The 21,849-nt window shown below is 46.1% G+C and overlaps 2 protein-coding genes across 4 annotated transcripts; one reads left to right on the top strand and one right to left on the bottom strand.

Moving 5' to 3' along the window:
- Positions 1 to 4,765: 4,765 nt before the first annotated feature.
- On the bottom strand, positions 4,766 to 11,006 carry PRR3 (proline rich 3). 2 transcript variants are annotated; one of them, XM_090282003.1, is made up of 4 exons: positions 10,720 to 11,006; positions 9,928 to 9,990; positions 7,132 to 7,422; positions 4,767 to 6,868 (listed from the first exon to the last, which is right to left on the bottom strand). In XM_090282003.1, exons 1-4 carry the CDS (start codon positions 10,820 to 10,822, stop codon positions 6,762 to 6,764), a joined length of 564 nt encoding a protein of 187 aa, XP_090138129.1. In that variant the 5' UTR covers positions 10,823 to 11,006; the 3' UTR covers positions 4,767 to 6,761. The 2 variants fall into 2 exon arrangements, with proteins under 2 accessions (XP_090138128.1, XP_090138129.1); XM_090282002.1 differs by lacking the exon at positions 9,928 to 9,990 and having other exon boundaries at positions 4,766 to 6,868; positions 10,720 to 10,886.
- Positions 11,007 to 11,553: 547 nt separating this feature from the next.
- Positions 11,554 to 20,837, top strand: GNL1 (G protein nucleolar 1). 2 transcript variants are annotated; one of them, XM_090282000.1, is made up of 12 exons: positions 11,555 to 12,042; positions 12,439 to 12,604; positions 12,952 to 13,088; positions 13,245 to 13,396; positions 13,514 to 13,585; positions 14,516 to 14,723; positions 14,881 to 14,976; positions 15,366 to 15,560; positions 19,275 to 19,453; positions 19,530 to 19,692; positions 19,913 to 20,053; positions 20,436 to 20,837. In XM_090282000.1, exons 1-12 carry the CDS (start codon positions 11,970 to 11,972, stop codon positions 20,678 to 20,680), a joined length of 1,827 nt encoding a protein of 608 aa, XP_090138126.1. In that variant the 5' UTR covers positions 11,555 to 11,969; the 3' UTR covers positions 20,681 to 20,837. The 2 variants fall into 2 exon arrangements, with proteins under 2 accessions (XP_090138127.1, XP_090138126.1); XM_090282001.1 differs by lacking the exon at positions 13,514 to 13,585 and having other exon boundaries at positions 11,554 to 12,042.
- The last annotated feature ends 1,012 nt before the right edge of the window (positions 20,838 to 21,849 follow it).

The raw sequence follows: 21,849 nt of genomic DNA, 5'->3' as shown, positions 1-21,849 counted from the left end.
CGCTGTCAAACTTTCTGATCTCATCTCTCACAGTCTAGCTAGTCATACTGACTTTCCATTTTCACTTCAAACACTAAAACTCATTTCTGCCTCAGGTCCTTTGCCCTTGCTGTTTTCTATGCCTGGAATGCATTTTCCGCAGATATTGATAGGATTGACTTCTCATTTAGTTTTGGGCTCTATTCGCAAACTTCTATTCGAAATTTGACAAGGGGTTATTCCTTCTTTGAGTCATAGAATGCATCTGTCTCCCAGGAAACACCTTTCCCTGGCATCTGCTTGCCCTTCTGAGTCTGCCCTTTTTGCACTGAACATAGCACTTTATATGAATGGTTTGCAGATGCTGCAGTCCTTAAATTGGGATGTTAAACCAGATTTTCCTGACTTTTCCCTATAACTAAAATAACCATTGACTATACTGACAAAGATGAGGCTGAAGGCCTTTGAGCATCACACTGTGGTCATCAGCAAAAAACAAACAAACAACAACAACAACAACAAAACCTAATGCACATGTTGAAGGGTTGAATGTTTTACCACGAGCAGCCACAATAAAGTCTGTCCTACCAACAACAACAACAAAAAAAAGCCCTGTGTATTGTAGTATTGACCTGTCACTCTCTAGCCTCCTCTTTCACTTTGTTTTTCTTCAGAGCACTTATTACTTGAGATTATATTACACATGTCCTTATTGTTGATCCCCCTCAAAAGACTGTAAGCACCATATGAGCAAGAATTTTGTCTTTTTAATTGATACACCCCCAGCCCCTAAAACAGTGCCTGCTCAGAGAAGGCACTAACGTATTCATTGAATGAATGTGAGGCTTAAATAAGACAATACATATGAAGAACTTAACATGGTACCTGGCACAGAGTAACCAGATACTGCACTGTGAGATCTCTCCCGCCTCTCTGGCCATCCGTCCTGTTTCCTTGTCTGGCTCATCCTTGTCCATCCCAACTTGCCCAATTATATCAGTTTCCTCAAGGCTTCATTCTGGGCCCTCTCTTCTTTCTATCTGATATTCTCCTTCCTGGTGACTAGCTACAGGTTCTTCAAACAGGTCTTTCCTAATCGCTATGTCTCAAGTAGCAGCCAAGCATTATTCTTTGTGCAATATCCCATTTATTTCCTTTATATCATTAATCACAATCTGTTTTTGTTTTTGAAAAACAAAAAACAAAAACAAAAATAGGCCCTAATGACTGGGAAATGGCATGATTCTCACAGCTAGGCCATGTACTCTCACGTTCATCATGAACCTCACAGAACACCAGTGGTAAAGTCATTCTGTGACAGTGATAAAGACAAAGTTCATAATCTTCTCTAAGCACAGACAAAAACAAGGTCACTGTGTAAACTATAAATACTAAACAATAGTAAACAGCGTCCTCTTGGATACAATGAGTGATGGCTGCTTTTTAATTTTATTTTTTATTAAGTTACAGCTGTAGTCATATTTCATTTCATTTTCCTTCTAGATGAGATTTATTTATTTTTATAACTTATTTATTTGTTTGTTCGTTTCTTTATTTTTAGAGAGAGGGGAAAGGAGAAAGAGAGGGAGAGAAACATCACTGTGTGGTTGCTTCTTGCTCGCACCCCCAACTGGGGACCTGACGTGCAACCTAGTTCTGTGCCCTGGCTGGGAATCGAACCAGCGACACTTGGTTCGCAGGCCGACGCTCAATCCATTGAGCCACACCAGCCAGGGTTAGATGAGATTTATTAAGATGTACAATCATAGAATTGCCTTTACTTCCCAACAGTTCCCAATCTAGAACAAATCCCCTCTTCCTTGAACCTTCCCCCCAATCACCTAACACTAATCCTGTCATTTCTAACTCTCTTGTAATGAGATAATGTCTTTAGAGTTAAATAAACCCAACTCTGTTTGACTATAGGTGTGTTCCTGGTGGTCTTTAGATGGAAGGGCATTGTCACTATTACTGTCTTTTATTTTTAAAAAAGAATTTTATTTTTCGAGAAAGGGGAAGGGAGAAAGAGGGAGAGAAACATCAATGTGTGGTTGCCTCTTGTGCACCCCCAACTGGGTACCTGACCCTCAACCCAGGCATGTGCCCTGACTGGGAATAGAGCTGGCGACCCTTTAGTTTGCAGGCTGGCACTCAGTCCACTGAACCACATCACCCAGGGCTACTGTCTTATTTTCTGTTGCATCCTGAAATTTTAGCAGGGAGTGGCTGGTAGAGGGTGCTCATCTTACACCGTTTTCACCTGCTGGAAGTCCAACATTTTCCTCAGCACGTGGCTGCCTGAATAGAGTACTTTTCCAAGCCTCACTTGCCACTAGTATTGACCACAGAACTAAGGTATGGTTAGTGGCATATAAACTGAAGAGCTGTATGTTAGCCTCAAGGAAATTTCCTTGAAAACAGCTGGTGTGCTCTGCCCTTCCTCAATTCTGAGGATTGGAGCATGGATAAGCAAACTGGAATTTTGCTTTGGACTGTGAATAGGAGGGTCTGATGCCAGGAATTGTGGAGCTGAAATCTGGGAGGTAAAACCCAAGATTGTGGCAGCATGATTGTCACACACGCCTTGGACTGTGTACTTCTTGACTTGTGAGAGAAGTAAACTTCTATCTTATTTGGTTTGTTACAATTGAACTTAAAGTTGATAAACTGGGCCATAGTATTTAATATTTACAGTGAATAAATGTATCCATGCTCATGGCTTCAACCACCACCTAGATGCAGATAACTCAGATTTATGCATTTTAATCTGAATACCAAAATTGTATATCCAACAACATCCTTCCCTGTCTTTAAAAAGCCAACTCAGACACAACCCTGTCAAAAGGAAATTAGCGGTATTGCTTGTCTTTTTTTTTTTTTTTTTCAATACCTTTCCTTTTAAATGGCACTTAGTAATGCAAGCCAAACTACCCCCAAAAACCCAACATACTTTCATTTTGACCTCTTATTTCCAAATCTCTACTCTTCCCCAACTCCACAACCATAGTCAAAGCCACCACTGTGACTCACCTGGATTACTGAAGTAACTTTTAACCTCCACCCCCAAGCCTGGCCAACTCCCTACATTGGACTTGATATTTTTAAAAAAACAATCTAACCTGTGATACTGGCCTGCCTGAAGCTCTTCTAAGGCTTCATTCTTAAAAGCCCCTAACCCTTGTTCTGCAAGGCCCCAGGTGGTCTAGTTCCTTTCTTCTGCCTAACCTCACACCCCTCCCACTTCTTTTTTTAAAAAACTAAGTTTATTGGGGGACATTAGTTAACAAGATCATATGGGGTTCAAATGTACATTTCTATACTAGATTTGTATTGCACTGTGTGTCCATCACCTAAAGTCAATCCATCTTCTGTAACTATATATTAGGTCTCCTCCACCTCCTACCCTCCACCCCACCCATTCCCTCTGGCAACCACCACATTGCTGTCTGTGTCCATGAGTTTCAGTTTTATATCCCACATATAATTGAAATCATATGGTTCTTAGCTTTTTCTGACTTATTTCATTTAGCATAATATTCTCAAGGTCTATCCATGTTGTCGCAAATGGTGTTTCGTCTTTTCTTATGGCTGAATAGTATTCCATTGTATATATTTACCACATTTCTTTATCCAGTTCTCTATTGAAGGACACTGGTTGTCTCTAGGTCTTGGCCACCATGAATAATGCTTCAGTGATAGGGGAGTATATATCTTTGCAAATGCATGTTTTTGAGGGTTTTTTTGGTAGATACCTAGGAGAGGGATTGCTGGGTCATACAGTAACTCTATTCTTAATTTTTTGAGGAACCGCCAGACTATGCTCCACAGTGGTTGTACCAGTCTACAGTCCCACCAGCGGTGAAGGAGGATTCCCTTTTCTCCATAACCTCCCCAACACTTGTTATTACCTGTCTTGATAATAACCATTCTAACAGGTATGAGGTAGTATCTCATTGTAATTTTGATTTGCATCTTCCTAATAGCTAGTCGAGTTGAACATCTTTTCATATATCTGTTCACTGTATGTCTTTTGGAGAGAGGAGTCTGTTCAAGTTCTCTGCCCATTTTTCAATTGGATTGTTTGATATTGTTTTATTAAGTTCTTTTTGGATATTAAACATTTGTCAGAGCTGCTGTTTGCAAATATCATCTCCCATTCAGTCAGTTGCCTGTTTTGTTCGTTTCTTTTACTGTGCAAAAACCTTTTTAGTTTGATATAGTTCCATTTGCTTATTTTTGCCTTTACTTTCCTTGCCTTCGGGGTCAAATTCATAAAATGTTCTCCACAACCAAGGTCCATACATTTAGTAACTATGTGTTCTTCTGTATATCGTTTCAGATCTTAGTCTTTGATCGACTTTGAATTAATATTTTTACACGAGGACAAATTGTAGTCGTTTCATTTTCTTGCATATGGCTCTCCAATTTTCCCAGCATCATTTTGAAGAGGCTTTCCCTCCTCCATTGTGTGTTTCTAGTTCCTTTGTCAAAAATTACCTGTCCATATACAAGTGGTTTGATATCTGGGCTCTCAATTTTGTTCCTCTTATCTGTGTTTTTCTGCCAATACCATGCTGTTTTGATTATCATAGCTCTGTAGTATAACTTGAAGCCAGGTAGTGTTATATCTCCAGCTTTGTTTTTTCTTAGAATCGCTTTGGCTAATTTGTGTGTGTGTGTGTGTGGTTCCATATAAATCTGACGATCTTTTGTTCTATTTCTTCAAAAAAAATTGGTATTTTGATAGGGATTGCATTAAAGTTGTATATTGCATTCTCCCAATCCATGAACACAGAATACCTTTCCATGTTATCTTTTCTTTTTAAACTTCATTTTAGAGAGGGGAAGGGAGGGAGAGAGGGAGAGAAACATCAATGTGTGGTTGCCTCTTGCACGGCCCCAACTGGGGACCTGGCCCACAACTCAGGCAAGTGGTGAAGGAATAGAACCAGCAACCCTTTGGTTCACAGGCCGGTGCTCAATCCACTGAGCCATGTCAGTCATGGCCCTCTTTTAATACATTGTAGTTTTCAGTATACGTATAGGTGTTTCATGTCCTTTGCTAAGTTTATTCCTAGGTATTTTATTATTTTGGTAGCAAAAGGAAATTTTTTTCATTTTTCTGAACTTTTGTTAGTATATAGGAAAACTGAATTTTTGTACATTGATTTTATATTCCTGCAATTTTATTCTCTCCCACCTTTTGGCATTCACCTTTGCCTAGACTAAGCTCTCCTATCTTCCCTCCTACTCACCCTTCAGAGCTTGCCTCAGCTGTCAGCTTCTGAGGTTCCCTCTATCACATACTCCCCCTTTCATCATTTCTTACTTCTTTATAGCACTATTGAAAAATCTGACTTTACATGTATTTGTGATTTTTTGGACGAACATGTGGATTTTCAATTTACTGGTTTTGGCTGTTATCTCTAGTGCCTAATATAGTGCCTGGCCTACAGGCACTCTACACACACAGATAAAATGTTTAACATAATGCAGGCTGGTCTGGTTAATGACTCCCTACTGCTTCCTTCAGCTTGGAAGAAACTTAAGCTTTCCCTTTCTCCATCACCACTGTGTATGAACTAAAAGAATAAATCACTTCAACAAGAATAGCATCTGCACCTCCAGAGATTACTGGAACGTCAGAATTAAAGAAAGTGCTCATTTCTACTGCATTTATTACTAATATAAAATGTTAAAAAGAAAAATTCACTTTTAGTTCTTCAACAGCTCTCATCCCTCGCTCTTGCCCAAACAAATCCTGACACAGTTCCTCAGGGCCAGTTCAAAACTGAGCCTGTTCACTGTTGTTTTCACAGAAAACAACCAGTGCCAGAGATATAGGGGACAGAGGCTGAGTGAGGATGACAGTACTGTCCAGGTTCCACCCAAAGATAGGTCAGGTGGAGATTCACAGAATTCAAACAAGGAGGCCTAATGGCCTCACAATGATGCAGTCTAACTAAAATGGGCTGTGGAAGGGATAGGGCAGGCCCACCAGAGGCTTTAGAGGACATCTCAAGAGGCCAGGAAAGTAGTCATCCTGTTGTACATCCTGTGTTGGGAGGTGGGGAAAGTCTAGAGGGCACCAAGAGCCTCACTCATTTTGGCAGAAATACTCCAGTGTTGGGAAGCCACAGAAATGCCATGGACACTGAGAAAGGCTATGAGGGGATGCACATTTCACAAAGCACAGTGATCACAGACCACAGCAGTGGAGGCTATGCTACTGATGGCGAAACTACAATGTCCAAAAGCAAGGAGAATAGCTTTTCAGGGAGTGACTCTGTACCAGTCATTCAATATTAACCCCAGGTCAGACAACCTAGGATGTTTCACAGAGCAGCTGCCAATATTGGGGGTAGGAGGTATCACATAAAAAGGACTTAAAACAAGCAGCTAGAAGAAGGGAATGCTCCAGTGCTCAGGAATTGAGGGCAATACTGGGGGCTGGATGGACAATTGCACAAGAAACAGCACCAAATAAATTTCCTGTTCAGCAGTCAGCTGGTGAGGGAGAGAGGATCCAGGAGGCAGTTGAAGGGAGCAAAGATGGGATCCTGAAGACAAGGCTCTGGAGGCTGATCAGAATAGTGCACACTATGCACCAGTGATGAAACACAACTCTGGACTCCAAATGCGAGAGGTGGTGGACAGGGGTGGGTGTCACTGGCTGGGGGTGGTGGGTGGAACAGCATCACAGTAGCTGTCACAGGGCCACAGGGAAATATGTGGCTGCTAGGTCACAGAGAGCTCCTTCCAGCTTGGATGGAAAGGCAGTCTCACAGAGGAGGTCCATTGACGCCTGGGTGGTAGAAGGCACAGAGGTCCTCATATCGACAGTGGCCCTTTTTGGCAAAGTGTCGGCAAACAGGGCGATCAGATTTGTCTGTGAGCAAGGAAAAATTGGGCAATTTAAAATGTAAGAAAGAAAATAAATGTAACAAAAAGTAGAGATAAGAGAGGGTGCTTAGATTTCCTACTCCCTACCATTTCCAGATACTCTGGAACAGTAGTGTTCCTCCTGGGAAAGAAACATTCAGGGCTACTCCCACTTCAAAAGGACAAAGGACAGCCCAAAGGAGAATAGTCATGGTTACTCTGGGAGTGATGGGTATTAAGTCTATACAGGCATAAAAAAATGGGTCTCACCTTCCACAACCTGGGGTTCATCCTTGGGCGGACAGGTATCCTTGACAAGCGACCAGCTTTTGAGCCTTCGAGGATGTCTCTGTTCTTTGTGAAAGCCTCCCCTGGAGGGACTACTATGCCCTGGTCCGGAAAAAGGAGGTTCAGCATTGATCCCCCACCAACGACGACCATATGGGCCAAACCTGGGGCCTAAGCCTCCCCAAATTGGGCCTCTGCCTCGGGGAGGAGGTGGGAGAGTCAGCAGTGGTGGAATCATCAGCCCCCTTGATCCTGGAGGACCTCTGTGAAGAGCTAGAGAAAGAGAGAGACCATGGAAAGGTGATCAATGGCTAACTTAAATCTGATAAAGCAGCCCAAAATTTTTCTTTTTTTACTTTTTATTGAAGTACTACATTATACACACACACAAAAGAATACACCAATTTCAAGTGCACAACTCGTTTATCACCAAAGTAAACAATTTGTTTTCACCACCCAGGTGAGGGAATAGGACCTTCAGAAGTCCCATCTTCCTCACTATTCCACCCTCTTCCTGAAAGGTAACCATTGTCCTGACTTCTAGCACCATAAGTTAGCTTTTGCCTGGTTTTGAACTTTGCATAGGTGGGATTATACAGTCTGCATTCTTTTGTGTTTGGCTCCTTTTGCTCAACATCATGTTTGTGAGATTCATCCAGGTTACCTGCCCCAGGATTTCATTTTCATTGCAGCATAGTGTCTTACTGCATGCACACACAACTTTTTTTATCCATTCTACCAATGGTGGACATGTGGGCGGATTCCAGTTTGGGGCTATAATGAAAAATGCTGCTATGAACATTTTTATACATATCTCTGTTCACCTATGTATGCATTTCTGTTGAGTATATACCCAGTAGAGGTATTACTGGGTCCTAGAGTGTATGTATGCTCAAGTTTAATAAAGTCAAACTTTTTCCAAAGTGGTTGTACCCCAACTAGCAATTGTTCCATAGCCTCGACAACATTGGGTGTTGTCAATCTTTTTCATTTTTTGCAATTCTGCTGAGTGTGGATTTTTTTTTTAATTTGTGGTAAAACATGTAACATAAAACTTGCCACGTTACCTATTTTTTTAAATGACTTTATTTTTAGAGAGAGGGTAAAGGAGGGAGAAAGAGAGAAACATTGATGTGTGGTTGCCTCTCGCACACCCCCAGCTGGGGATTCTGCCCGCAGCCTGACTGGAAATCGAACTGGCAACCCCTTGGTTCACAGGCTGACACTCAATCCACTGAGCCACACCTGTCAGGGCCAGACTTACCTATTTTTAAGTGTACATCTCAGTAGTGTTAATTAATTCACACTGTTGTGAAACACATCTCCAGAACTTTTTTCATCTTGTAAAACTGAAATTCTGTAGCTACTAAACAACTCCTTTCCCCACTCTACTCACCCCCTTGCAATCACCATTCTACCTTGTGTCTATGAATTAAACTATTTTAGATACCTTATATAAAGTGTCAACACACAGTATAGGTCTTTTTGTAACTGGCTTGTTTTCGCTAGCATAATGGCTTCAAGGTTCATCCATGCAGTAGCATGTGACAGAATTTTCTTATTTTGGGGGGTTGAATAATATTCCATTGTATAAATATGTCACATTTTGTTTATTCATTTGTCAACAAACATTTGGGTTGCTTCCATTTCTTGGCTATTGTGAATAGTGCTATGAACATGGGTGTACAAATGTCTTTTCAAGATTCTGCTTTCCTTTCTTTTGTATATATACTAATAAGTGGAATTGATCATATGATAGTTCTATTTTTAATTTTTGAGGAACCTCCATACTGTTTTCCATAGTGGTTGTATCATTTTATAATCTCACCAACAGCACACAAGCATTTCCATTTCAAAGTGGTATGTTTTTATCTTGCGTTTATTTGTCAACTAATGATGGTTTTGTTCACTTGTTTTTGCCATTTAGATTTCAGTTTTTATGAGGGGGCTATTCCAGTCTTTTATCATTTTTCTAACAGCCTGTTCATAAGAGTTCTTTTTATATTCTAGATATGAGCTCTATTGTTTACATTTCTTGCAAGTATCTTCTACTTTATTAATTTCTTAATGGTGTCATTAATTAATAGAAGTTTATATTTTCTAATGTAGATCAGTTTATAAATCTTTCCTTTATGGTTAGTGTATGTTTCCTGTGTAAGAACTTGTACCTACTCTAAGATGATGTAATATATTTATTTCCTAGAATTATTTACCTTTTACACTTAAATCTAGAGTCCACTTGGAATTGACGCTTGTATATGGTATGAATAGGAAATCAAATTTCATTTTTCTCCCATGAATATCCAATTAATCTAGCACCATTAACTGAAAAGACCACTATTTCAGATATGTGTGGGCCTATTACTGGACCCTTTATGCTGTTCTATTGACTTATACGTCTATCCTTGCAACAACATCACATTATTATAACTAGCTTTACACTAAGTTTTGATATTCAGAGCAAGCCCTCCCACTTCAAGATCATCTTTGTAATCTCTCACTCTAATCCTTTGCATTTCCATATAATAATGCAGGATGTTTATTTCCACACAAAAAAATATAAGGATTATAACTGGGAATGCATTGAATCTACATATCAATTTGGGAAGAACTGACATTTTTACAACATTGAGTTTTCCAAGCTGTGAATACACAACATCTCTCCTTTTAGGTACTGAATCCCTGATCTTTTGCTTTTAAGTCCTTCCTGGGTTTTAGTTCCTCCCTTGCTCCCTTCTCTAGGACACAATCAAAGGATTTGGGTCCCTTCCTCCTCACCTGACTTGGGGTCTCCAGGCTTTCCATTGGCCATGGGGGGAGGGCCCAGAAGGCTGGGTTGTCCTAAGAGGAGACACAAAAATATGATCATTATAATGAACTAAAGGACTGATGATCGTGTTCTTATGTTTTGGTTGTATTACTCATTTCGTAATCCAACCAGTAAAACCTGGTACATTTTTGGCAGTGCTAGGTGTTTTCACCCCATCTATCTGCTCTTCCCTTTGCAAGTTTTCAGGATTTGTAGAAAGTGGAGACTCAGTCAAGGGAGATAATGCGGAAGGGATATCTACAATTTTCTCTTTCCCTGACACTGTTGCTATCCAAAATACCCAGAGGTAATCCAACCCCTCTTTCTAACTGCTGGCCAAATAGCTTCCCCTTGCCCCCAGTAGTTTAGAGGATACACTTCCACCTTACCTGTGAACGCCTGGTCACAAATCACAAATTGCTATCCCACCCAGTCATCAAAACCTGCAACCTCTCTAGTGCCCCACCCGCTGCCGTTCTGCGGCTGCGCAAAGGAGCTCTTTATCCTCTCTTCCCCAGCCTTCCTTAGAAAGGTTTAGGGGCCGGACTGAAGTTGAGGGTTCAAGTACGAGAACTCTTTCAGGGTTCCGTCTCGGATCGGCCCTCAACGCCACACCCCCACATCAGTGCGTGCACCCTTCCTCCTAACGTTGGAGCACCCTTCCTCCTAACGTTGGAGCCCCCTCCCCCGCATCTTTCAGCCCTTAAGTCCTCGCCACCACCGGCTGACAGGCATGTGCACATTCCTCCCGGGCTCCTCACCCGTAGGACTCCCATCGTGTTCGTTTCTGGTCTCTTCCCGCTTTGGCACTTGGGGGTCCAGCGGCGGCGGCGGCTGCTGATTCTGCTTCTTTCGTTTGGGCATCGTGGTTGCTGCAATGGCTGCAGCGGGATTTGGAGGGCTGTGAGGAAGGGGCACGCTGGGATTGTGTTTCCGCTTCCGGGGGGCGGTAGACCGGGAGGCTGAGGCGCCTCCATGTAGCTTCCGGAAGGATGTGGGAGCCTTTGTGCGGCTCTTTCTCACGTCAACTGCCTCCCTCGGTCTCTGCCAGGCACAGCGGCAATCTCAAACCTTCCATTCGCTGCGCTTCTATAAGTGCTTTAAAAATTCCTTTCTTCTCTTCTCGATGAAAAACCCTTCATTACCAGCTTCTCAGTGTGCACTAGAGTCGTCAGACTCTCGAGCTAGAAGGTTTGAGAAGAGGGCTTTCGCACCCTAAAACCGACACATCCGGCCCCTGGTTACTGTGGTAACAGCTGCAGGCACAACTTCGTGATCTCTGACCTCCCTCCCAAAGACCTAGTCACACCTGGGTTTCCCTCCTCGCCCGCGCTTGCCCTTATGATCTGTAAATCTGCTCCTTCTCATTCTTCCCACCAGGAATTTGGGTCCCGGCAGGGCAGCTCCCAGGATGATTCAGACCGCTACCACCGTTTCAGACCTCTGACCCTACCCACAGTGTAAGGCAGAACTGGGCTCCAATCCCCGGACGCGCAGTCTCAGCCCTTTTATGTCAAGCCCAGCGGCTGAGAAGGCAGCTTTGGCTTGTCCACGCCCCCTCTCCCCAGGTGGTAAGACCCGCCTGCCGCTTCGCCGCCCCTCCAGGTGAGTGGTAGCTTCTCCAAGGCGCGCAAGGTACTTCTGAGACGCGTCGCCCCTCTTCCGATCGCGAGGTGGTAGCGTCCGTGACGAAGTGAGCACAATCCTCCCACGCGCGCCTCCTTCCTCGCCGCCGCTGCGTCCTCTCAGTGCCACTGACTCTCACGTTTGGGGAGCCCGCCCCACATCTTCTTGCCTCGCTCCCGGAGGGAAGTGACTGAATTTCCCCTCCATCCGCTAGCCTTCCAGCCTGGCTACTGGGGCTAATCGGCCGGGACCGCCCGCTGACGTCACCGCATAGCCCCGCCCCTTGGAGGGTCCCGGGCCTCGGCGGCCGGGCTGCCCCCGGAGGGGGAATCAGTTGAGGCGGCGGGAGCTCGGAGGAGGGCGGGCCAGGTGACTGGTCCGGGCCATGCCGAGGAAGAAGCCCTTCAGCGTGAAGCAGAAGAAGAAGCAGTTGCAGGACAAGCGGGAGCGGAAGCGAGGTCAGTGGGGTAATAGGAGGGGGCGGGGCTCGGGCTCCGGCACAGCTGGAAGGAGGGGTGTGTTCACTGCACCTCTGGGGGGCGTGGGAGGATGCGGTGGCAGCGCGCCCACGCTGGCGGGCGACTGCGGAGGGGATTCTCTCACCCCAACACCTCTATATGAAAGGGGTGGGGAAGGATGGAGAGTTGGGGGAAGGGGATTTTTCCTGCTCCAACGGGCTCCATCCCCCGAGATCCTTGGAGGAGGAGTGAGTACCCCCATGCACTGCCGGGAGGGTCCTGAGCAGGTTGTCTGAGAGATCGGGCCTCAAAAGAAGTGGGTGTGGGGTGAGGGGGAGGGGTTCTTTTGGCTCCTGAGAGCCGACCAGCGCTGGCGTCACCGGCTCCTCCCCGCAGGACTTCAAGATGGGCTGCGATCCAGTTCTAACAGCCGCAGCGGGAGCCGGGAGCGGCGGGAGGAGCAGACCGACACCTCGGACGGGGAGTCTGTGACCCATCACATCCGTAGGCTCAACCAGCAGCCTTCCCAGGGTCTGGGCCCGCGAAGCTATGACCCAAATCGGTGAGAGTGGGCCTTCCCCGCTTACCAGGAAGTCAGAGCGTGGGGGGAAAGCTGGCTGCGGCTGGTGAAGGCTTGAAACTGGAGGTGGTGGGACTGGGATGCCATGGTTCTCCGCAGGCCGCTGGGCTCACGGGAGCGGGCCACAATCTTCCCTTGGCGGGGGGCAGGGGTGGAGAGAGTTTGGCCTGTAGAAGGGTGAGAATACTACATGAAAGAGGGACTTGGGGGAGGGCTGTTTCAGAGAGGACGCAAATAACCTTGGAGAGAAATCTTAGGGAAGTTGTCTGTACAAGAGGGGAGTTTGTGGCCACAGGATTGAGATGGATGCCTTGTCCCTGTCCCCATAGATACCGACTGCATTTTGAACGGGACAGCCGGGAGGAGGTGGAGAAGAGAAAGAGAGCAGCCCGGGAGCAAGTGCTACAGCCGGTCAGTGCTGAGGTGCTGGAGCTGGACATCCAGGAGGTCTACCAACTTGGTTCAGGTGAGTGAGAACTCAACACCTGGATGTTTGGGACAGGCACAGGACTTGGGGAAGGAATGTGGAAGAGTAAAAACTGTGAGGAAGGAGGGGTCTGGGATGCATCCTGGAGTCCTGAAACTATTCTCAAACTTACTTGGATTTTTCTTGATTTCGCAGTATTGGACTTTCCCCGACGTCCCCCTTGGAGCTATGAGATGTCTAAGGAGCAACTAATGAGCCAGGAGGAACGGAGTTTCCAGGAGTATCTTGGGAAGATTCATGGGGCTTACTCCTCAGAGAAACTCAGCTACTTTGAGCACAATCTGGAGGTGAGAATGGAAAGGGGACAGGAGTGGAGCATAGTGACCCAGGGTCAAATTGGTCTGGGATAAGGCAGGAAAGGGACTCTAGGCTCAGGTTCTCTGCCACCGACTTTGTCTTTTCAGACGTGGAGGCAACTGTGGCGAGTGTTAGAGATGTCTGACATTGTCCTGCTTATCACTGATGTCCGACATCCAGTGAGTATTGGGATGAGGCTGGGCAAGCAGGAAGAGGGAGAAAGATTCTTGTGGGATAAAGGGCAGAGGCAGGAGCTGGGGCACAGAGAGGTATCCACCTTCCTTTCTAGTCTCCTCTATCCTGTGCTGTTGTCTGCAGTCAGGGGCTCAGTCCTTTTATTCATCAGGGTCATAGCTTGTCACTCCTTCCCTGGCCAACTGACTCTCCTTTCTGTTATTCCTTTGATGAAAAACTGCATAGCTTGCCCTGACCAGTATGGCTCGGTTGGTTATCCTGTCAACCAAAAAAAGATGGCAGGTCCGATTCTTGGTCAGGGCATATGTCTAGGTTGCAGGTTTGGTCCCCCATAGATGTTTCTCTTCCTCTCTCCCTTCTCTTCTCTCTAAAATCGATAAGCATGTCCTCAGGTGAGGATAAAAATTGAAAGAAAGAAAAAAAGAAAAGGAAAACTCCATATCCTGTGTCCCAGCCCAGCTGAGCTAAACCAATAGAAAGTCCCAGAGTGGAGCTCTTGGGGATGTCATGAAGGCAGCTGGGAGCTTCCCATTGCCCTACCACATCAGTGAGCAGAGGACTCACCAGGAATGTGGTGTGGTGGTTAAGGCTGTAGACTCTGTTGCTGGATGGCCCTTGTGTGTACCTATTTTGCCACATCACTACTGTCTTCCAGTGGGAGAAAGGGAGGTCTATGAAAGACGTTTAGGTTTGCGGTCCTTAATGAGTTGTATACACACTTCTACACAAGTCCATAGGTATAACTTACTCCTGTTTTGTCTTTGTAGTTCAGTTTGGCTGATTTACCCTTTTTGTCCCAGAATCTGCTACCACCAGGGTCTTGTCTCCAAGCTGTGCCTGCTGAGTGGGGAGCTAGAGGCAGAGAACTCTGGGTTGACCTCTCATTGCTCATCCCCTTACCAACCCTATCCCAGGTTGTGAATTTCCCACCAGCACTTTACGAGTATGTGACTGGAGAACTTGGGCTGGCCCTGGTGCTGGTCCTGAACAAGGTGGATCTGGCCCCACCGGCTCTCGTGGTTGCCTGGAAGCATTATTTCCACCAGCACTTTCCCCAGCTCCATGTCGTCCTTTTCACCTCTTTCCCTCGGGACCCCCGCATCCCACAGGACCCTAGTAGTGGTGAGTGGGCAATGAGGAGGGCAGGATGGGAGAGGTGGCATGGCAGGGGACAAAGGGGAGAAGAGAGAGGCCTGTTGACAAAGAAGTACCTGATTTTGGACCTGAGGATGGTGGCAGAGATAGGGTGTGCTAACCCTTCTGTACCCTTGGATCTCAGTCTTGAAGAAGCGTCGGAGGCGGGGGAGAGGATGGACTCGGGCCCTGGGGCCAGAGCAGTTGCTGAGAGCCTGTGAAGCCATCACTGCAGGGAAAGGTTTGTGCCCCTTAGAGGGAGGTGTGTCAGGCCATGGGTGTGTCAAGGCCCAGAGTTATTTTGCTCATTTTTGTCGAAATCAACTCCCCTATTATGGACACAGGCGAGAGGCCGGGGGAAGGATGGAAGACTGACTTGGTGGGACCAGAGAGGGCAGGAGCCCTAGTGTAGCTGCCTTCAGGCTTCCCAGAACTTTTCAGGAAACTTGGACCGAGAAATGCATGTGATTCCAGGGTGGGGTCCAGTGAAGACTGGGGAAACTTGTCTGTGGTGCAGGTTCGCACTATCCAACTCCAGAGGGCATTGGTTATACCAGCTGTGTCATTATAGTCTGTGCCATGATATAAGGTGGCCCTGGAACCTTCTTCGTCTTTTCCTTCCCTGAGCAGTGGATCTGAGCAGCTGGCGCGAGAAGATTGCCCGGGATGTGGCTGGGGCCACCTGGGGCAATGGCTCTGGTGAGGAGGAGGAAGAGGATGATGGGCCAGCAGTCCTGGTAGAGCAGCAGTCAGACTCAGCAATGGAGCCAGCCGGCCCAACCCGAGAGCGCTACAAGGACGGGGTGGTGACCATCGGCTGTGTGGGTAAGGAAGTGGTGGCCCATACAGGGCAGTGTCAATATTTGGAAGAGGGAAGCCAATCAGGTCTCATTAGGCTCCAGTGTCTCTGGAGGCCCTCTGCTGTAGTGGAAGGATCATGGCATGCCTGAGTTAAATTCCACCTCTTCTAAGTAGTTACTGATCTTGAGCAAGTATTTACTCACTCTGAGTCTTAGGTACTTTTATTTTAAAAATGAGGACAGTGATACCCAAGTAAAAGAACAGATGTAAGGAATGAAGGGAGAGTATATAGAGACTCTTAACAAAGCCTGACAAATAGTGACAATAAGAATGATAATTGTTAAAATTTAAAATTTATATGGTCTTACTATGTGCCAGGCACTGTTCTAAGTGACTTACATGTATTAACTCTTTCAGTTGTAGAAATTAGTCCATAGTAGAGTGGTCTTTAAATCATAGTAGGAGCTTAGTAACTGTTAGTTTCTTTCTGAATCTTAACCCTTTAAGTCTGTTGCCAAGGAGAATCTTCCCTTAATCCAGAGATTTGTCTCTGGTCTTGGTTGGGGAGAAAGGGGCCCAGGGTCCCTATTCATTTTGGGAGGGAGAGGTGAGAAGTGACTTTAGCAAAGATGTGGTACTAAGGTGTTATTGAAACCAAAAAAGGCCCAGCCTAGAAGAAATTAGGGACAGTAGAATAGTTGGCTTCGTGGAAATGCTCCTGACTTAGCTTTCAGTCTCCTTTTTGTGTTGGAGAAAATCTGCCTGACTGCTGACAGATTGTTCCCCATTCCAATCATTTCCCTTTGACTTCCGCTCCCTTGACTCTGAGTCCAGCTCTCCACCTTGGAGGCCCCCTGCCCTCTCTTGGCAGCCTGTGTTCAGGGTGGTGTGGCAAAGGCCACTGGGGTTTGGGTTTGCCATGCTGCTCTCACTCATCCACTCCTGAGCACCAGGAGTAGGTGCTTGTGCAGGGGGAGGAGATACTGCCATGAAAATGGCAGAAAGGCCCCTGCCTTTATGGAGCTCTTTTCTTGTGACTGAATTGAGTCATTATTTGAAATCATTATTTAGGGGACAATGAAAGGGGGATAGAGAGTGACTTAAAGAGGAGGGGTCCTTCGGGAAAGACTACTGAGAAAAGCCTGGAATGATGAAGAGAAGTGGCTGTGGAGATGTGGGGAAAGGGTCTGGAGTTGGGAATAAGCTTGTTGAGCGTGGGACCAGCCAGGGGGATTAGAGTATTGGAGCCAGAAAAGAGAAATGGGGATGAGGTCAGAAAGGCTGCCAGGCACCACATCATGTAAGGTGCCGTGGCTAAGAGGAGTTTAGGATTTATTCCAAGTCTGATAAAAAACCAGGGGTGGACTTTGAGCAAGAGAATGTATGATAAATGGGGGCAGGCAAGGAAGGAAGCAGAGAGTGTGCATTAGAGGCTATTGCAATGGACTTCCAGGCTTTTGTCCTGAGCAACTGGGAACACTGAGACAGGAAGATTGGGAGAGGAGCAGGTTGGAGGGGTTGGGAAGAGAAGGGGATTCAGACATTAAAATTTTAGATTAAAAAAATATATCCCTAGTGGAGATATTGAATAGGTAGTGGGTATACCAGCCTGGAGCTTAGGGAAGAGGATTGGAGATTTGAATTTGGGACAGATTTAAAATTGGGGAACCAATGGTGAGTATAAATCAAGGGTCCCCAACCTCTGGGCCACGGACTTGTACCAGTCCGGGCCTGTTAGGAACTAGGCTGCACAGCAGGAGGTGAGCTTGAATGTAATGCACTTGAATTATCCCAAAATCGTCCCCCCCAGCCTGCTCCGTGGAAAAATTGTCTTCTATGAAACCCATCCCTGGTACCAAAAAGGTTGGGGACTGCTGGTATAAATGGTACTTAGAGCCATGGACTGGATGAGACATGGGAGAGGAGGTAGGTGGAAAGTGGAGGCCAAACTGGTATTTAGAGGATGGGCAAAGAAAGAGGGAACAGGGATCCCTAGATGTCAAATGTGAAAAGTTTTTGGAGGGGAAAAGAGGGCTCAGCTGTATCAAATGTTGCTGACAAGCTGAGATGAGAGCAGAGACTTGCTCAGCGGACTTGGCAATGTGAACATGAATGGTTTCAGTGGAGTGGAGGAGAGAAAGCTAGATTGGGGTAGGCCCATGAGAGAATGGAGAACAATATGGCAGAGCTTTGTGTAACATTGTGTGAGACAGGAGCAAGACACAACAGGCTCCATAGTACATAAGTCCATTTGTGTAAAGTTTAAAAGCTGCAAAATTGAACTGCATCATTCAGGGATACACAGATCATAAATCGAAAATAAAATGTAAACAACAGAATCCCTTACAACTCAGGGTAAGGCTAACAGAGGGAGAGGGTTATGATCAAGAAGGAACCAATGGGGCCTCTGAGGACGCACATCACAATCTGGGCCCAGGAGTGAGTGATAAGGGGTTCATCTGGCACTTTTATATTTTATGCATTTTTGTGTATGTTACAGGTTTTTTTTTTCAAGCTATAAGAGAAAACTTATTTAGAAGGTCACAGAGGTAGAAGTGGGCCATAGAATAAATGGGCTCAGGAAACAAGTTACAGCAAAAGAAGTCTTGTTGGAGCTTAGGGGGAGAGAGAGAAATGTACCTTGAGAGACAAAGAAGGAGGAGATTTGTATGTTAAATAGTTTATAGTCATAAAGAACAGGGTGTGAATAAGTGGTGACCAAAAAAAGACAAGTATTTGTAGGAGTTTCACTATAAAAGGGAAGGAGAAATGGGGCTGGTGGGTGTCGTCAGAGGAGGGTTGTTTCTCCCTCTCTCCTTCCTCTGGAAAGGAGATACTTTGGGGTCATAAGTAGAGCGCAGGCAGCACCTTTCCCCAGCCACAGCCAGCTGACAGGAGCAGATGCTGAACAGAAAGTTGTATTTTATAGGGCTGGGTTTTGCCAGGTAAGGTTGAGGGGAGAGGTAGGACCAGAGAGTTCAAGGTCTATGACAGGGATTGGCTGTAGAGTGGGATCATGAAATAGAAGTTGGGAAAGAGGGAAGTGAGGGATTTGGGTGTTGAATTGTATTCCCATGCTAGAGTCATTGTCAAAGTTCGATTAAAATGGAGGAATCAGGATAAGTGATCTGGAAAGTTGGGATGTCAAGTCAGAGAGGAGGATGCTTGTAGTTGAGATTTTGAAGGTGTGAAGCTCCAGGTCATGCTGAGGTGGGGTGGAGGAAACAACCTTTGGAGGGACATCCTGGCACTGAGAGGCCAGAGTGCTGAACAGGAGATCTGTGCAGATACTGAAGTTGGCCAGAATGAAGGTGGTGGTCATAACAAGAGTGGCAGTGAGCCCAAGGGCTCCAGGCTTCTCCTTGGAAAACTTAGGATAATCATGAGATGCGGGTCTCACTGGAATTGGGGGCTTAGTCCACTGTAGGCACTGACCTATGTAGTTGTATTTGTTTCTCATTTAATCTTGACTGGTCTGAGATTGGAGGCATCTGCACTGTAAAATGAGGAAACAGGGGCTCAGAAAGTTAAGTCAATTGCCTTGAGGTCACAAAGCTGATAAGTGGAGAGGCCAGGATTCAACCCTGGAAGTATAGAGCTTGATTTGTAACTTGCAATGTTAAACCACTTCATTAATTTCTGAGCCTTAGTTCCCCTTTCATCTATAGGTACAGCACCATATCCTCCCTGTAACAGAGTGAAGACCTGTCAAGTGTTAACTTTCCTTGCTTTCCTCAGGTTTCCCCAATGTGGGAAAATCCTCTCTGATCAATGGGCTGGTAGGGAGGAAGGTCGTGAGTGTCTCCAGAACCCCGGGTCACACTCGATACTTTCAGACCTACTTTCTGACACCCTCTGTGAAGCTCTGTGATTGCCCGGGCCTCATATTTCCCTCCCTTCTGCCTAAGCAGTTGCAGGTATGAGGGCAGAGTGAGGAGGGAGGGGGAAGGCAGGAGATCAATGAAGGAGTTGAGGGTTCTTGTTTCCCCTTAGGTTTTGGCAGGGATCTTCCCTATCGCTCAGATCCAGGAGCCCTACACTGCTGTGGGCTACCTGGCCTCCCGAATCCCTGTGCATGTCCTGCTCCACCTGCGCCATCCAGAGGCTGAGGACCCCTCGGCAGAACACCCCTGGTGTGCTTGGGACATCTGTGAAGGTGAGTTCCATGTGCCTGGCTCCTCTCCTTGCCCTTTACTCTATCCTGTCCCCTCTCCTCTCCTGAGAGGTTCTGCCATTGACCCAATAGCTGGCCACCTCTAGATTTCTCTCATGGGGCAGCAAGATCTCTGACCTGGAATATTCTGGAAACTGGAAGGACTGTGTTAGGGAAGTGGGGTTAATGGGCTTCCCTCCCCATTATGCTTTTCTCTCTCCAGCCTGGGCAGAGAAACGTGGTTACAAGACAGCCAAGGCAGCGCGGAACGATGTGTACAGAGCGGCCAATAGCCTCCTGCGGCTGGCGCTGGATGGCCGCCTCAGCCTGTGCTTTCATCCCCCAGGCTATAGTGAGCAGAAAGGTCAGCCTGCCAGTGTGCCTCCTAGCCCTGCTATATGTAGGCAAGAGAGCGTGGACTTGTGGCTACACAGAGCTGGGGTAGGCCTGGATTTTGCACTTGTCAGCCAGTGCTGTGTTTCAAGTGTCTCTGAGGTCATTTCCTGATCTACAAAATCAGGTTGCTAGTTGCCCCCTGGCAAGGTGGTGACAAAAATTAGAGTTAATGTGTGTAGAGCTCTTCAATGCCCAGCACGTGGGAGGTTGAATGAATGAATGAAGGAATGCATGCCAGCAGTTACAAAAATTACTGTTATTTTTAGTCTTTGCCTCTTCGCCATATTCTTCTGGCTTTAATTCTTGGTTCAAAACTTTTTTCTGTTCTTTTCTTGTTTTTGGTTCCCTAGGCACCTGGGAATCCCATCCGGAGACCATGGAGCTGGTGGTTTTGCAGGGCAGGGTGGGGCCAGCAGGTGACAAGGAGGAAGAGGAGGAGGAAGAAGAGCTGAGCAGCTCCTGTGAGGAGGAAGGAGAGGAGGACCGGGATGCGGATGAGGAGGGGGAAGGGGATGAGGACACCCCAACCTCAGCTCCAGGGTCCAGCCTGGCCTCGAAAAACCCTTACGCCCTGCTGGGCGAGGATGAATGCTGAGGCCATGTCCTGTGCTGTCTTTCCCATCCAATGTCTTTGCTTTTGGACTGACCTGGGGGTATCTCTGCTCTGCCACCCCAACTGTGAATAAAGATTGTCTGCTTTGTAGCCCCTTCCCCACATGGATTGAGGTGAGAGCGGCTCTTTGAGACTGACAGCTGTGGGAGGCTTCTCTTCTCTCTTTTTGTGCATTCTTTCTGCAAAGGTAAAGTCCTCTTAGGAGTTAATTCAGTGGTTCTAAGGCCCTGAGACCTGCTTTCTCTGCCCACTCTGCTACGTGCACCTTAGGAATCCCATTATCAACATGGAGAGTGTAGGGCACATCAGGCTTTTGAAGCCTGGTCTTCATACAGCCCTCTATCTGAGTTCCTACCATACCCTCTCAGTTTTGAGCAGCAGCCTTGGGTGGCCCCTGCTGCCAGGCCTGGGTTATACCAGAAGCTCCTGGGAGAAGCAGGAAGAGGTGTTACATCCTGATATCTCCAAGTGAGATTTTTACAAGATTTATTCAAATCCAGCAAATATTTACTTAGCATTGATTGTGTGTTTGGGCCTTTGCTAAGCACTGAGCACATAACAATGCACAAATAGGGTCTAACTTGAACTTGCAGCCTGTCCGTGACCAAGACCCCATTATCAGTTATCCGAAGTTTTGGATTAAAAAGGGCGTGTACTGTTCTCCAAATTCTTGGGGCTCATACAGTATAATTCTAGAACTTCTTGTTGTTGAAAATATTTAGTTAAGACTAAATGCTTATGAAAATGTTGATTAAATGTGTCCAACTAGTCTTAATTACTGGCAACAAATAGTGTGCATATTTTATTTACAATTTTTTAACCTCACTGAGGATATTTTTATTTTTATTTTATTTTATTTTATTTTTTTTTAGAGAGAGAGAGAGGAAGGGAGAGAGAGAAACATTGATGCTAGAGAAGCATTGATCAGTTGCCTCTGTACGCACCCAGACTCAGGATCCACACGGGGATTGGGGAATGTATGCGTCTGGACCGGGGATAAACCTGCAACCTAAGTACATGCCCTGACCAGGAATCGAACCTTCAACCTTTTGGTTATGGGATGACGCTTTAACCACTGAGCCACACTGGCCAGGGCAATAGTGTGCACATTTATGATTGAGCAGACCAGCCTTTTAAGTACAGTGTTAAGT

This window comes from Furipterus horrens, unplaced genomic scaffold (assembly GCF_987537825.1).
Source record: "Furipterus horrens unplaced genomic scaffold, mFurHor1.1.pri manual_scaffold_6, whole genome shotgun sequence".
Classification (NCBI taxonomy): Eukaryota; Metazoa; Chordata; class Mammalia; order Chiroptera; family Furipteridae; genus Furipterus; species Furipterus horrens.
The sequence above is the reverse complement of the archived record's forward strand: the minus strand, read 5'-3'. Positions and strand labels throughout refer to the sequence as shown.